General features: G+C 38.9%; 3 protein-coding genes, 1 long non-coding RNA gene and 1 pseudogene across 4 annotated transcripts; 3 read left to right on the forward strand and 2 right to left on the reverse strand.

The window, feature by feature from the left end:
* Positions 1-698: 698 nt before the first annotated feature.
* On the reverse strand, positions 699-2,242 carry LOC130689968 (brachyurin-like). Its single transcript, XM_057512923.2, has 6 exons — positions 2,088-2,242; positions 1,885-2,011; positions 1,743-1,818; positions 1,405-1,664; positions 1,093-1,328; positions 699-980 (listed from the first exon to the last, which is right to left on the reverse strand). The coding sequence occupies exons 1-6, from the start codon at positions 2,130-2,132 to the stop codon at positions 813-815; spliced, it is 912 nt and encodes a 303-aa protein (XP_057368906.1). The 5' UTR covers positions 2,133-2,242; the 3' UTR covers positions 699-812.
* A 931-nt stretch (positions 2,243-3,173) lies between these two features.
* On the forward strand, positions 3,174-4,001 carry LOC130689984 (uncharacterized). Its single transcript, XM_057512945.1, has 3 exons — positions 3,174-3,247; positions 3,356-3,559; positions 3,631-4,001. The coding sequence occupies exons 1-3, from the start codon at positions 3,230-3,232 to the stop codon at positions 3,802-3,804; spliced, it is 396 nt and encodes a 131-aa protein (XP_057368928.1). The 5' UTR covers positions 3,174-3,229; the 3' UTR covers positions 3,805-4,001.
* Positions 4,002-5,733: 1,732 nt separating this feature from the next.
* LOC130689970 (brachyurin-like) lies at positions 5,734-7,273 on the reverse strand. The gene is made up of 6 exons (XM_057512926.2): positions 7,109-7,273; positions 6,933-7,050; positions 6,789-6,864; positions 6,454-6,713; positions 6,156-6,391; positions 5,734-6,084 (listed from the first exon to the last, which is right to left on the reverse strand). The coding sequence occupies exons 1-6, from the start codon at positions 7,157-7,159 to the stop codon at positions 5,917-5,919; spliced, it is 909 nt and encodes a 302-aa protein (XP_057368909.1). The 5' UTR covers positions 7,160-7,273; the 3' UTR covers positions 5,734-5,916.
* A 1,837-nt stretch (positions 7,274-9,110) lies between these two features.
* Positions 9,111-10,106, forward strand: LOC132087733 (uncharacterized). The gene is made up of 4 exons (XR_009421314.1): positions 9,111-9,390; positions 9,449-9,569; positions 9,639-9,725; positions 10,016-10,106. It is a non-coding gene; the product is annotated as an uncharacterized LOC132087733 (long non-coding RNA).
* A 739-nt stretch (positions 10,107-10,845) lies between these two features.
* LOC130689490 (SUMO-activating enzyme subunit 1-like) lies at positions 10,846-12,560 on the forward strand (annotated as a pseudogene).
* Positions 12,561-15,166: the final 2,606 nt, after the last annotated feature.

Here is a 15,166-nt window from a genome sequence, read left to right on the forward strand (position 1 = left end):
GAGGACTTGTATTTATATTATTATACTTTTATTGACACATGGCGCATCAGTTTCAAAATATACGAGATAAGTGTATATGCTCTTTCTAAACAGTCCAAAAGTTTCATTTATCAATCTGGTGTTTTTGGCCCATCACTCACACGTTTCTCTTGTGTCACGCGGAACGTGAGAAAGCCATCAAGTTTTAACCTCAAAATAATATTTATCTGTACCTGAAAGCTCTTTATTCTCGAGCGCTAGGCAGCAACTATCGATTACAATCAGTCGTTTCAAATGACTTATTTAAATGAAATGTCTACAGGAAAATTTATTGCGTGCGATGATGAAAATTGCTGCAATCAAGTCTGAACCGGTTCTAGCATCGACGTATACTTGACAAGTGAGGCCAACAGCAACCGTTTGTTTGAGTGACAACTGGCGAGATAATGTTCAAAAATGAAGTAGATTGATTACTTTCGGTACAGGTTAACTTGGTTTTACCATAAACATCGCACAATGTTTTTATTCATGTCCACTTACGGAAAATGGTTTTCATACTTAATCATAGGAATATAAACAGCGCGAGCAAAGTCATTTCACCATAGACAGGATGTTTCTTCCTCGCTTATCTTGTTTTTATTTGAACGTTTGCAAACCCAATTCGTTTACAGCCAAGCCGCAATGTTTACTAACGATCTAGTCATGGAACAGCTATGGAATTTCTTTTTAAACAAGCCTCGGTGTATTGATGTTTAACATTGATACATCGAACATCATCAACAACAAGACCAGTGTCAAACAAAAATAAACAGCAAAATAATGGACAACAAAATCTAGATGATCAGACCAGTGACGTCAGCGATCCATTGGCTGTAACTAGAAACACGGGTGAATCCAGCGGGGAATCCGTCGGCGCAACCGGCACGAGCACCGAAGCTGACGATACCGACCTGGTTGTAAACACCGGCATTGTCGAAGCTCAATGGGCCGCCAGAGTCACCCTGTTATTCAAAAAACTCAATCAGTTCAAACCATCCAGTGATGACATGGATGGCACACTGACATGATGACATGGATGATGACATGGAATTTTGAATTGCTGGAATAACTTACGTTGCAGGATCCGTGACCACCGGTGGTGTCGATGCACAAGATGTTGTCGGTGATGATGTCGCCGTAAACGGCAGCGCATTCGGCGGTGGTGATGCCCGGAGCAGTCACCTTGTTGAGGGTCGGTGAAACACCTTCCAAGACGCCATCGGCAGTCTTACCCCATCCACTGACCAAGAGAGTATCTCCGACGTGGTTGGGCTCGGTGGCGGGTGCCAAGCAGATGGGCTGGATTTCAGCTGTGTAAATATTTATTTTTAAAATGATTAAAACAGGTTAATATCGTGCGTTTGGAGAACGAAACGTGTAACTTACGGGTGAAGGCAACGGGGGATGGCAAGCGGATGAGGGCAAGATCATCGGCCAAAGTGGAAGGATTCCATCCGGGGTGGACGGTGTAGGTGGTAGTGGAGACGGTGACTTGGGATGGCTCGTTAGCGGTGCGATCGTGAGCTCCCAAAAGGATGCTGAATCGGCTGGCGCCATCAGCGCAGTGAGCGGCGGTCAAAACCCAGTCGGGAGAGATGAGGCTGCCTCCGCAGAAGCTACCGCCATCGATGGTGATGGCCACTTGCCTTTTTGGTTTTTTTTTGCAAATGATAATTGAATTTTTTTTGGGGAGGATTGTTTTATAGGTGAAATGATTAACCTACCAGGGGAACTCATGGGGGACAGCTTCTACTCCGCCAACGATGCGGCTGGAATCGACTTTACGCTGACCGCAGAAGCCTGTCCATAGAGAAATGAATCTCTAAAGGATGTTTTTCTTAAAAAGTGAGTTGAGAATTTACATACCGCGGGTATCGACAGTGCGGGCTTGTTTGGTTGGCTCGAAATAACCGGGTCCTTGAGGTACTGGAGCACGGGGGAAGAGATCCGACCTGGGGAACAACTTGTTGCGAAGTTTAGGGATCTCAGCCGCCTGAACGTGGAAGCAAAGGCAATTTAATGAAAATGAACCAATGCGACATAGTAATAAAATGGGGGTATTTGATTACCTGGGCGAAGACGGCCAAAGCCAAAACGACAGCCAAAAATTTCATGGTTTACAGGTGAGGTTCACAACTGTTATTGAGGTAAGACCACGAAGAAGTCTTGCAGTTAGCCCACTTTTTATGCGTGATTGACTATGACGCAGAGTGCTGAAACATCGTGATAATAATGTTGTTTATCTTTCGGTCTTTCCTAATCGATTGTTATTGTTTCTGTAATGAACAGGATCCTATACGTTAATACCCACCCTTATCAATGTCAACGTTCATCGTTCAAGGTGCAATTGTGGCATGAAAACGAAATAACTGTTTCTACAATTAAGTCTGAACCACCTCAAACTCAATCCTCAAAGCTCAGACGTGCATAATTCTCTAAAAAAAAAAGGATTAATTTCATTAATTATTCGGATTGAGATGCGGATGAATATTCATATCCGTTATGGGTAGACGAACAAACAATTGTACGAAGATAAATAGAAAGGCAAACAAAGAAGGCTCACGTGATTAGCAAATCCTGTTACCTATAGCCGTAGCGTAAACCTTATTGCATATCATTGTTTACCTTTCGTGGTCCGGGTTTTTCTTTGTCTTCTATTTGATAGCAGCAATAATGCAACGAGTCACAAGTTCACCTAGAACATTGCACGCATCAGTTATCATTTTAATATTTAAAATCATTCGCATAAATCCGTTACAAGCCCCGAATATGAGAATTTTTTCTAATTTGTGCAAAGCTATTTTCGTACGAGACCGACGATTGTAAATTTCTGATTGGCTGACGGCCGTTTATGGCTCTAATAAAAACTATTTTGTACATTTGCATTCAAATTAACTGCGCCCCAATTCCACGGCATCTTCCTCCTATACACCTTTTTTGCGCATTTTCCCGCTACGTATCCAATAAAGACGGTTATAAGTGGCACAGACATGCGGTGTCTATGGAGAAAGAAAAAAGAAGAAAGAAACTTTTAAATGACTGGCTCACGAACGCGGCCCTGAATAGCTTTGGCCCCAAAACAAAAGAAAAAAAAAGAGGCAGTCGGCAACACACACAATGCATGACCGAAGAATGTGTGTTGAGCTGGCGGTATATAAAGCCGTCGTGCTTTTCAGTTAGATATCCGCAGTCTTGCTTTGCATCATCCAACATGAAGACTTCTCTTGTGGTAACACCATCGTTTTTTTTTTAACTATTTGTTTCTTAGCCATCTTTAAGTTTTTCGTGAATTCCTTTGTTTGCCAAAGTTAAGCCATCTGTTCTTTTTTGCGAATAGGTTCTTGTCTTGAGCGCCGTTGTGGCCGCTGTTATTGCCGATGGTGAATATGCGCCTCCAGCGTACGAGAAGAAATACGACGGTTATTTCCAATACGCCAATGTTCCCGGTAAAGACGAGTACGAGTTCGGATACAACCGTGGAAATCCCCAGCACAACCGCAACCACTACGAGCAGTCCAAGGATCACCGTTTCCGCACCAAGGTTTGTCTTTTCAATTTCAATTCTCATTGAGGTCAACGTCTTATTGATTATCCGTTGTGTTTGTGTAACAGGTCAAGTGGACCGACACCAAAGAAGGTTATGGCGAGCACTACTGGGAGTACAACCACGGTGATGCTGGCTACAAAGCTGATTACGCCGCTCCAGCCTATCCTGCTCCGGCTTACTCCGCTCCAGGTTACTCCGAGAACTCTCCCGTCTACGAAGTTCCCCCATCCAAACAGTAAAACACTCACTGAATCAGCTGCAATGAAATGGAGGGTCTTTGTCAACGTCATCTGAACAGTCTCTCCCTTCATTTATAAAAATAATTGTGCGTCCGCATCTGCCGGTCAGATGTACCATCATCCACACCCCTCACCTTCCGACCCTTGAAAAAAAAAAAAGAAATCGTTAATATAATAAATATTGTTCAAACTCAAAACATCTCGTCTTCTTTGTTCGTCACTTTTTGTGTGAATTTCGGTTCTTCGAAGACCACTGAACTCGAAATAGGTTTCCAGCACGGTCGGATACGTTGCGTCTCCGTAAAAATTTAGAATCCAGGCGGAATACGACAATGTGGCTCAATGGTGTAACGGCTGTTTGAGAACAAGCATATCACTTGCAGTGTTCACAACTTTAGCAATTTTCTTACAATTGGAGTTTGAGTTTTTTTCGTGAAAATTCAAACCGGCGATGAAAAGAAAGACAAAAGAATGATGGTTACCGTATAGTGATGGACCTGTCATTAAATTCTGCGATTAAGGCCAAAAGGAGATGGAAGGTCAATGCCTCTTGCCCGGAAGGATAACAGAGTTGTTAAAACCTGAGGTAGATGAGAACAATTTTTATTTCTTTTTTTTTTAAAGACTACACAATGATTTTCCCTCTCCAGACCGTTTGCCATCATAAAACTGAAAATTAGCAAATGAGTTTCGTAAAAGACATGTGGCTTTCCGCTACACCAAACAACGCGAACTTCTGCATTCTGCGTGAGAATTCGTGCACGACAACGTCCGAATTTTCTCCGATTCGCGATAGTGAACAACTTTCCCCGTTCAAAACCGCTAGAATTTGCGGTTAATACCGACAGACTAACTCCCTAAAGCTTGGCCATCTAGTTGAACAATATAACTGAACGCGCACAAATAATTTGCACACCTGGCTTGCGAGCTAGAACATAAATGATGTCATACCCTTTGAATAACGATTCACCAGTCTTACAGCGCGCTGTTAATAAAACAAAAAATACAATTTGCAGTGTATTGCCATTAACCATTCGATGGTGAACTGGAAAACACATCGCACATGTGAAAACGTAAACATAAATAAGGAGAAAACCTTGGGCGAAAAAAATTGAGGGCTTCAAAAATAGGTCGGTTTATAGCGAACGCTCATCATAAGCTAAGGGAAAAAAAAGAAATGCTTTTGCCTTTGGACAAATGAGAACAATGGCCTACGGCCAGACTGTAATAAATGCTAAACTGGTAGCAACAGAGTCTCATCTTCGTTCCATTCTAGTCCTATGTTGAACACGACCGCCTTCGGAGCTCGCCAAATGATGGAAATCCCGTGATGTGGTCTGGTGATTCACGCTCAACGCAAGCCCACCAAGCGAACATTTTTAAGTATTCCGCAATTCCACTTATTTCCCTGTTGTAAATAAACTTGAGCGTCGATGGAATATCTGATTCGTTCGTACTGAGCAGCTCCATTAAGATGTTCGGCTTAATATCGTCCAAGTGTTGGCATAAGTCAGCTGACATCTGAGTCGTGAACGTGATTCTAAAATTAGTTTAACTAATAAGAATTGAATAAGAATTACCTTAGAGCTTGCAAGAGCGTCGACCTTCATGATGCAGATAGAAGACGTAATATTTCTTTTCTCAAAACACACTTGCAATCGCAATTTAGTACGTGGGTCGTGTTGGCTGATGCTAACACAACAGGAGCTCGCGTCAATAGACTAGCCGTTTACGATGTGGCGTTATTCGAGTTGGTGAATCTAACACAGCCTGGTGTCATTGACATTAACTCACGGTAAAGCCACGTTAAACAATGAATCGCAAACAGCTGCGTGCCAGACGCTGCACAGACCGTTCAGCCTATTATTGCGATTACATAACATTGGTGCATTGTGCAGCTATCAAAAGGAATGACCGTCAAGGACGATATAATTTGTTCTGGACACATACCAGTTTTCAAGTTTATTTCGGATGTCAACACGTAGACTGAACATTTTTTTTTAAACAAAACGAATTAAGTGATGGCCCACATTTCATAGGTGATGAAATGAGGTCTTTGTTGATGAACAAAAAATATAATGTAAGACAACAACAAAATGAACTAAGAGTTGATTAAATAACCAAACCAGTAACTAGAGTGATCCATTGGGCGTAGCTGGATACGCGTGTAAATCCGGCGGGTAAACCTCGCGTGCAACCGGCACTCGAACCGAAGCTAACAATGCCGACCTGATTGTACACACCGTTATTATCAAAGCTCAGCGGTCCGCCCGAATCGCCCTAAATTCGTAATTAAGAAAAATTAAACACAAAATAAATCGGGGAATAAAAAATTCGATTCAAAAACATACGTTGCACGATCCGTGTCCACCGGTAGTGTCAATACAAAGGATGTTGTCAGTAATGATGTCACCGTACGAAGCAGCACATTGGGCCGTCGTGATTGCCGGAGCAGTGACTTTCATAAGTACGGGAGATATACTCTGAAATGCGCCGTCAGCTGTTTTGCCCCATCCGCTGACCAGAAGAGTATCCCCAACGTGATCAGGCTCGGTGCTCGGTGCGATGCAGAGAGGTGCGATTTCAGCTAAAACACGACAACACATCAAGATGATGAACGCAACGGATAAAATGTTTAAATGGACTTACGAGTGAATGTGACCGGTGTTGGTAAGCGAATCAGAGCGATGTCATTGGCCAAGGTGGAGGGATTCCAGTTTGGATGTGTGGCGTACTCGGTCGTTTCGATAGTGAGCTGTGATGGTTCCGCTACAGTTCTATCGTGAGCGCCCAATAGTAGACTGAATCGACGTGCTCCATCAGCGCAATGTGCGGCTGTCATGACCCAATCGGGAGAGATGAGCGTGCCTCCGCAAAAGCTTCCAGCATCGATTGTAACGGCCACTTGCCTTTTATTTTTGTTGACCAAAATGAACTTAAAACGCATATGCATAGATTTGAAAAATAATGAGAAATCTACGTACCATGGAAATTCATGTGGAACGGCTTCTACTCCGCCAACGATCCTGCTGGAATCGACTTTACGCTGACCACAGAAGCCTGTTTCAAAGAATTTGTTTAAATCACTTTGTAAGTTTTACATGAAGGGGTGGGGTTAATTAACTGACCGCGCATGTCGACAGGTGCAGCCGGTTCCGTCACGACGATGTGGCCCGGACCCTGAGGTACTGGAGCGCGAGGGAAGAGTTCCGACCTGGGGCGTAGATTTCTCGGAATTTCTGCCGCCTGTAAAATGTGATTCTTAAAAACAGATAATTAAAGTTAAGGCAGGCAGTTAATGTACCTGAGAAAGAACGGCCATTGCCAAAATCAAAGTCAATGATTTCGCAGTCATCTTTTTTATGCGGTTAAGTGTTCACGCAAATGGAAGAACGGGAACGAGTCTATGATGTTAGCAAGGGCACCGATTTATAAACCTTTTGTCCGGAGAGATAATATTTAAACCTTGAAATTTATCGATAAATTTGAGCCAGTCAGTTTTGTTTTTGTAACGAACACAAAAGTTCTTTATTTACTTATTTATGTTTATAAAGGAGAAGGTCATTTCGTTATCGATGGTTATTAATAACTACTGCGCATTTGATTTTAGATGATTGATGTCCACTAAAATTTCGTTATCGAGCTTATCGTGGAGTCTATTTAATTTAAATCATGGATTGTAAATTCAAATCAGTGGAAAACCTAGAGGAAAATCAGGATCTTCACTCACGTGCGGAACGCTACGTAACACTGTTTGAGCAATCACGGGAGCAACCAGATTTGAATCTGAAGAACTAAAAAAAACCCAGGGAGGTTAAGTCAAAACAAAATTGATTTTCGTGATCCTCATACAGTTTCACATATAAATCATGCATAGTTTGATAAATTTAAATTTTACGATAAATGAAATAAGCCGATTTTAAGCCCGATTAATTAAGCCCGATTAATTAAGCCCGATTTTTCGTTAAAAACAGGTATTAAAATTTTTACTTGGAATGCTCTGAAACTAATGTGCTCAAACCAGAATTGAACGCTGTTTTCGAATAAAACATTTGGTTCTTTGACCCGTTAAGCGATTAATCAGTAAATTCCATGAAAAGAATCTTTTTTGATGCATCCACTAGTAATTTAAAAAGCTCATGAACTATGAATTCCAGGTCGAAATAAAATAGATTACCATCATCCACGTTAAATTTTGAACCTAAATCATACACAGTTTGTTACATTCCGCTTAAAATGTGCAAAAACAAAAAAAAAATCATGAAATTGAATAGCAATAAAAGCATGGTGCACAAGCAAGGTCAGACAGCTCTCCTTTTAAGGGCGCACCCCGAGTGAAGCCTGTTTTCAGACGAGAAGGTGTGGCCTAATTTAGGTTCGATATAGCAAACGCCACCATCGGAGCTTGTGAGCAACTAGGCAATTCGACAACGGTTTTCCATTTTTGAAATGAAAAAGAACACTATTCCTTGTACGTACACCATGCTGATAGGGCATCTAGGCTTCCAATTGACAACGTTCTTATGGATCTCATTCTTCTGAATTAGAATCGCTGGTTTGGCCGTGCGTTAACGTGGAATGTTACTTCCGACTGGCTGTACTGCTCAAATCGCCATTTTGATGATATATTCAATCATGGATTTCCTATCCCATTCCCGTCTCTTGAACAAGGTCACATCAAATTGTTGTTGTAGGTATTATACCAAAAAAAGGATGATAACCCTTAGGGAAAAAATGTTGTGTTGCACGTGTTGAAGAATTGTTTGCTGGGAAAGGGTATTTGATACAATTTTGTCTTGCATAATCTACACTGTTAATTTTACTACTATAGCTACACATTTGAAGCATTAAGACAGATTTGACTTAAAGGTTTGGTTTTCTTCAGGTTTTTGTCTTATCACATACTGAGATGTAATGTCTGCCGTATCCAAAGCTACTAACGAAATCAACAGGATCAACTAAATAGGCATCACTAATGTTATACTACTTTCTCTTTTGAAAAACGTAGTAGATAACCCCTGTAAAAGAGGGAAAATTCACCAAGTTAAGCTCAGGAATAATTATTTTATGGTTACAAGAATAGGTATATTAATAATAATACAACAATGATATAATTTTCATTTTACTAGATTAATGCTGTATTTGTGATACATATCCCAGCTTTAAGTATTAGTCGCCACATTGGTACAAGAGTATTATACTGTAGCTATACATAGTAATAAGTATGTTAGTTTTTTTTCTTATTAAATGTATAATTCATGTTCTTTCTGTTTTCATGTTTCATAGATTGTGTGCTGTCCATTTCTTACAATATGGTTTTATTATTTTAAAGCCAAGGGGCAGAATGCAGATGAGGCAGTAATCCAGAATGTGTTGAAGAAAGTGTAAGACAAAAGCACTCTTTCTAAACTTCAAAGCAATTATTGCAAACTCACCATTATTTTGCCAAGCTGATGTGAAAATATTTGCATTTATAATTATGATCTATGGTTTATGAAATTTTTACTCCTAATGGATTTGTAATTGCTGCAATAGGTACAATTTCTTGACATTGATTGATATGAAGGAAAGAGAGAGAGGGCTAAGGTAATTGCCAAGATGCCATTCATTGTCATCAGTAACAGGCTAATGTTATTTAAAATAGAAAGGTTAGGAGGGAATGAAATTGTTTTTATATGGTAATGATGGCCAACAAATATTGATTTATACTTTCTACGTTGTGGTTCCCAACTGCTGATGTTAAGCCCCATTCTGTTATCAATGTGGTAAATACGTTTTTTTAACATGTTTTCCTAAAATATGATTCTGTTTATTGTGTTTTTATATTTTTTTAGTGTGATAAAGAAACATTGTCTAGAGAAGATAAATGTGACAACAGGAGGAAACAGGACTTAGGCAAGATAGAAACGTTCGTCAACAAGGTAAATGCATATTTTTTTTTAATTTTTCTAAATGATTTGGCTAATATTTTACAAAAGGCATGGTGTTTAGTGGGAATTTCATTTTGAAAAGCTTAGGGAAATCCCGAGGATTAAACATAACACATAAACACACATACGCCATGTTTGTTAATACTTTCACCTTAGTAAAGGATATCTAGAGTATTGGAAATGGTTTTCACTAACACTCGCCATTTACTACTAGACTGTCTAACACTCAGACTTTGACAAGTATCAGTGTCTGTTTATTATGTTTTTTTATTTTTTTTTAGTGTGGTAAAGAAACATTGTCTGGAGAAGATAAATGTTACGATAATACGAGGAACCAGGACTTAGGCAAGATAGAAACGTTCGTCAACAAGGTAAATGCAAATTTTTCGATCTTTACGTTAATGCCAAAAAGCATTTCTTTTAGGACTTTGAGTACCAGCAGTCCTTGTAACAATGGAATTTTGACGTTAATTGCATTGCAGAAACAAAACGGAACATATTTGCAACAGGTATGTCTTGTGAAACGAAAAAAAAAACTTATTGTTTTCAGATTTGTTGACAAAATTATATTGTTCCCTTACGGAAAAATGTATGTGCAATTGCCAAGATGTCATTCTCAATAACAAGCTAATATTTTTTAAATAGAACGGCCAGGAGGGTGAAATTGTTAAATGGTAATTATGGCCAACAAACATCGATTAATGCTTTTTAGTTTGAGGTTCCGAACTGAATATTTTAAAGTCCTATTCTGGTGTCATTTCTGTCAACAAGGTAAGTGGGTTTCTTCAACATGTTTTCTGAAAACGTGATTCTGTTAATTATGTTTTTTTTCTTTTAGTTCATTAAAGGGATATACTGTGTCTGAACAATGTAGATGTGAAGATACTAGGAGGAACCAGGAGTTAGGCAAGATAGAACCGTTCGTCAACTAGGTAAATGCATATTTTTTTTATTTTTCAAAATGATTTGGCTAATATTGTACAAAAGGCATGGTGTTTAGTGGGAAATCCATTTTGAAAAGCTGGCAACGTTTAAGCGTACTGCAATTCTAAAGTGTATTGGGTTGCCGTTTATAGGTGGCATGAAAAATGTTTCACTTCCCCGTTCATAGGTGGGGTGAAAAATGTTTCACTTCCCTGTTCATAGGTGGCGTCGAGAATGTTTCACTTTGCCGTTCATAGGTGGCGTTGAGAATATTTCACTTCGCCGTTCATAGGTGGCGTCGAGAATGTTTCACTTCGCCGTTCATAGGTGGCGTAAACAGTGTTTCACTTCCCCTTCATTTGTGGCGTAAATAGCGTTTCACTCCCCTTCATTTGTGGCGTAAATAGCGTTTCACTCCCCTTCATTTGTGGCGTAAATGAATGTTTCAATTTCCTATTCATAGATGCTGTCAAACTAGTGTTTAAATTCGTAGTTGGCGTAGAAGACCTATTTTTCTAAATATTTCTTATCTTTTCATAGGTGGTGCGAACTCTAAAATGTTTGATTTCGTGTTCATAGGTGGCGCGAAGCCTAAAATGGTTGATTTCCTGGTTCATAGGTGGCGCAAATTCTAAAATGTTTGATTTCCTAGTTCATAGGTAGCGCGAACACTGAAATATTTGAATTCCTGCTCATAGGTGGTATGGTATTTTTTCTAAAATGTTTTGCTTTGAACTGCTTAGACACAGTATTGCCGTTGCAAAGTCTGCCAATTTCTTAATCCCGCTAGAGAATGTTGGGGAAAATGTAAGCTTAACATTTTCGTTTACCTGTGTATTTACCTCACGTTTTTGCATTCAATGCTGTAGGTGTTTGAGGCATCTTTGGAGAGATTTCAACGCTCGAATCTAATGATGGAAATTTTAAGTGACACAGGAAATATTACAGCCAAGAAGGAAGACTTCTTTGGCGGGTTTGATGTTGTATGTGCCACTCTACTGGTAGTAGAAGAGTCCTTCAGGATTAATGATATCTGCTGCAAACACAGCACCCATTCTATTCAGGCGATGTTCTTGGATTTGGTGGTTTCTTCATTGTGGATTTGCTTGAACATGAATATTCTGAGTAAGTATCCTGTCTACCTTGTCTGCATTTACAGGCTATGTTAATATTTGTTTTGTTATTCAGAGACGTGACCGTTCCTGCTGCATCCCATAAGGATTGTTGCAAGGCAAAGAAAGTGATACAAGTAAAACAGAAACTGTCAAACATGTTTTGAACTATATTCCGTTACAAACAGCATTTGAAGCTGATCCATCGTCTCAAAACAACAAGAGAAGTTGGCAGCGCATCAAAAGCCTTTTCGTTAAGATGAAAAGTACAGATTACGGATCAACTACAGTTGCTTGTGTATCGATTAGCATCGTTATCTATTGTTTTAACCACAGGATTGCTGATGTTCCGGTCTCAAATGAAACGCGACCCAGAAATGGCAAACCGCTAGTCAGACATTGCGAAACTGCGACATTCGGGATCAGGTTGAGATTCGTCTGAGATTCGGGGTAAGTAGAATATAACAAAATAATTATTGTATAGCTATATTTTAATCAAAATAAACTTATTAATTAAAAAAATTATATATTTATATGGCTAGAATGCGTAAAGCTGTATTTAGGAAATTCCTATTTAGGAATCTGGCCGCTAGATGGCTATAGCTGTAAAAAAAAAAAAAAAAGGCCGACTTTTTTGGGGTAAAACGGATTGCCATACAGTACAGGCAAATGGTACACCTATATCCCGTAAATATCGATCATCTGCCTTATAAATTTTTGTTGTATTTTTTTCTAGGGGGTGAGTGTGGAAAATGCCAAAGACCATTTTGATTATCTAGGTGGAACTTAAAATTTCTATTGTTGGTTACATCAAGGCAGTAATAGCTATGCTGTAAAACAATTCACGAAACATTATCATCTGTTTTTCTCAATCACGAGGTGAGCAAAATTTGTAGAGTAAATTAAGGAACCAGTAAATTTCTTTTCTGCCTTAAAAGACATTGAGGAAGCATTGGAGAAATGGGCAGTTATTTTCGTTGCACTCATCCCATACAAAATGCCTCAGAGTTTGTTAAAGAATAATCAAATGATTTCCTGTGATGTGATCAACATGGTAAATCCACTAGACATCTGTCATTTGTTTCAAAAAATTCCTAATAAAGATTTTCAGTTTATTCTGATGAATCGAGAAAATCTTTATCTTACGGACATGATCCTGACCTGCAGTAATTATCTACGCCCAATGGTTTTGGCAGATGTGGTTTATCTGCATTGCATTCCCTGTTGCAATGAAGAAGTCATTACAGTGGAAGATGTTGAAAGGTAGTAGAATATTATGTGAGCTCCTAGTGAATTAATACATGTTTTAAATTGCTGATGGATTGACCAGGCAGGAAAGGTTTGCGAACTCGAACAGGATCCAAGTAACATCCTATTAGACATTTCCAAATGCGAAAGTCAACCTCTTTGCATGTAAATTGGATAAGAAAAGTTTTAGCCAATTCATTAATGAAAAGATATTTGCTGTCAAAACTGCTCCACCTGCAAAATCATCAATATACCAATAGATGCAGTACCTTAAGGAACAGAGTTATTAAAGGTATTTTAAACTTCTGTAACAAAAAACGCCTTTTAATTTGTACCTTCCCTAACGTTTGCCTACTATTTGGTTGAGCTCGCTTAACGGGTTAACTAAAATGAAGGGGTGCATTTTTATGTTTTCGCTGGTTAAAGCATGAAAAGCTTCTTAGATAGTTCAGATACGTTTTCACGTAATTCTACCCTAGTTTGAGAGCACGTCCAGCCATTTATGCGATCCATCATCTTATGGCCAAGAGAACGAGGTCACTGGTTTAAGCGAGTACATCATTACGGGAGTACCAATCTCAGTCCGAACCAGAGCTTTCAAGTTGCGGCATAAAGTAAGGAATACCATTTTGCCAAAACTAATGCAAGTTATTTTTTATTTCCCAGGATATCATGTATAATCTATAATGTTAACATGCAAGTAATCCTAAGATTGAGCTAGACTGGGAGCTGTTAATTCATGATTATTATTCTTAATTCAAACTTAGTTTATTAGTTGGTTAAGTGTTTGAAATTTTCTTTTTAGAATGAGCTTCAAATTATAAGTTGCAGATGTAATGACTATTTGGATTCCCATATTAACGTTTAAAAAACAAATTCATCTTCTTACAAATGGATTTGTAAGTATAAATGAAGCCTCTATTTAAACATGTATAAATCTACATAACATTTATCTTTTCGATAGAAAAAACTTTTTTAAAAATAATACCGAGAATGCCGCTTTCAATAATGGAAAGTTAAAATAGGATTTAAATATCTGTCAGCTACAAGTATAATGTTTTCATTTGCAATTATATGCTTTTTCAGAAGCTCCTGACAGAATGTTTACGAAAATATCCAGTATTATGAATTTACGTATCGTGTAAGCTATATAAACAAAACACACAAAAAACATGCTAACTACGTTTTATCTGCATTTTTAGATTAATAATACTGGATTTCAAACTGTGCGTCTTTGGAGTAAGACACCGAATAAACTGTAAGGATTGGATGGACGACATGGAATTGCTAGACTTTATTCAGATTCCCCATACGGTATTTAATTTAAAAAAATTGAAGTGCATATCTGGGCTCCCTTCTTTCTGTGGCCCCGTTTCCCCTTGACTCATAATAAGCCCGTAGGGGGTCATGCCCCTACTGTACGGTATATATAAAAATAACATATACCGAGGTTTGGAGGGCTCTGGCCGGAAAGGGGACGTGGGGGTCCGCGTAGTCCGATGATGTGTTCACGGAGGGCGACGTGGTTACCCACAAATCCGAACTAAAGGTTAATCGCTCCAGTAAAAATGTTCCAAATCTTCGGCTCTTCTTCCGGCTTCTCTTAGCCAATCACCGGGTAATCTCCCCGGTGGGTCAACAAGGCAGTGTCTCCCCCTGCCTGGGTTGACGGCAACTTTTGAAAGGGCTGTTGTGCCTTTTTAAAGTTGCAAAAATAATTCTAATGTGCAGAGACTTATCAATAAAATTTTTTTTATAAAATATTTTTTCCAAAATTTGTTTCTTTCATTGTCTGTTTTCGCTGTGTTCACACATTACGTTTATCAACTTTTTTTTTTATTTAGCTTGCTCAATTCACCTTTATTGTTTTTGCCACCGTGAGGTATGCATTATTTCCTTCATTGTTTATCTGTAAGTATTCAATTATTATTTATTGCGCTCTTTGAATTCTTCAACTTGAATTCTTCAACTCAAGGAACATCGTGTATTAGCTGAATATTTTCTGAAGTAATTTTGTATTGGTATTTTATTTTACTCGTAGTGGAACCGATCCTCAGACATTCAGCGTGCAATGCCGATGCTCTAACATTGAGCCACGAGATATATCTAAATGTTTTATTATCGCATATCATATGTTATCGTCTAGGA

The sequence above is a fragment of the Daphnia carinata genome, chromosome 6 (genome assembly GCF_022539665.2).
Source record: "Daphnia carinata strain CSIRO-1 chromosome 6, CSIRO_AGI_Dcar_HiC_V3, whole genome shotgun sequence".
Classification (NCBI taxonomy): Eukaryota; Metazoa; Arthropoda; class Branchiopoda; order Diplostraca; family Daphniidae; genus Daphnia; species Daphnia carinata.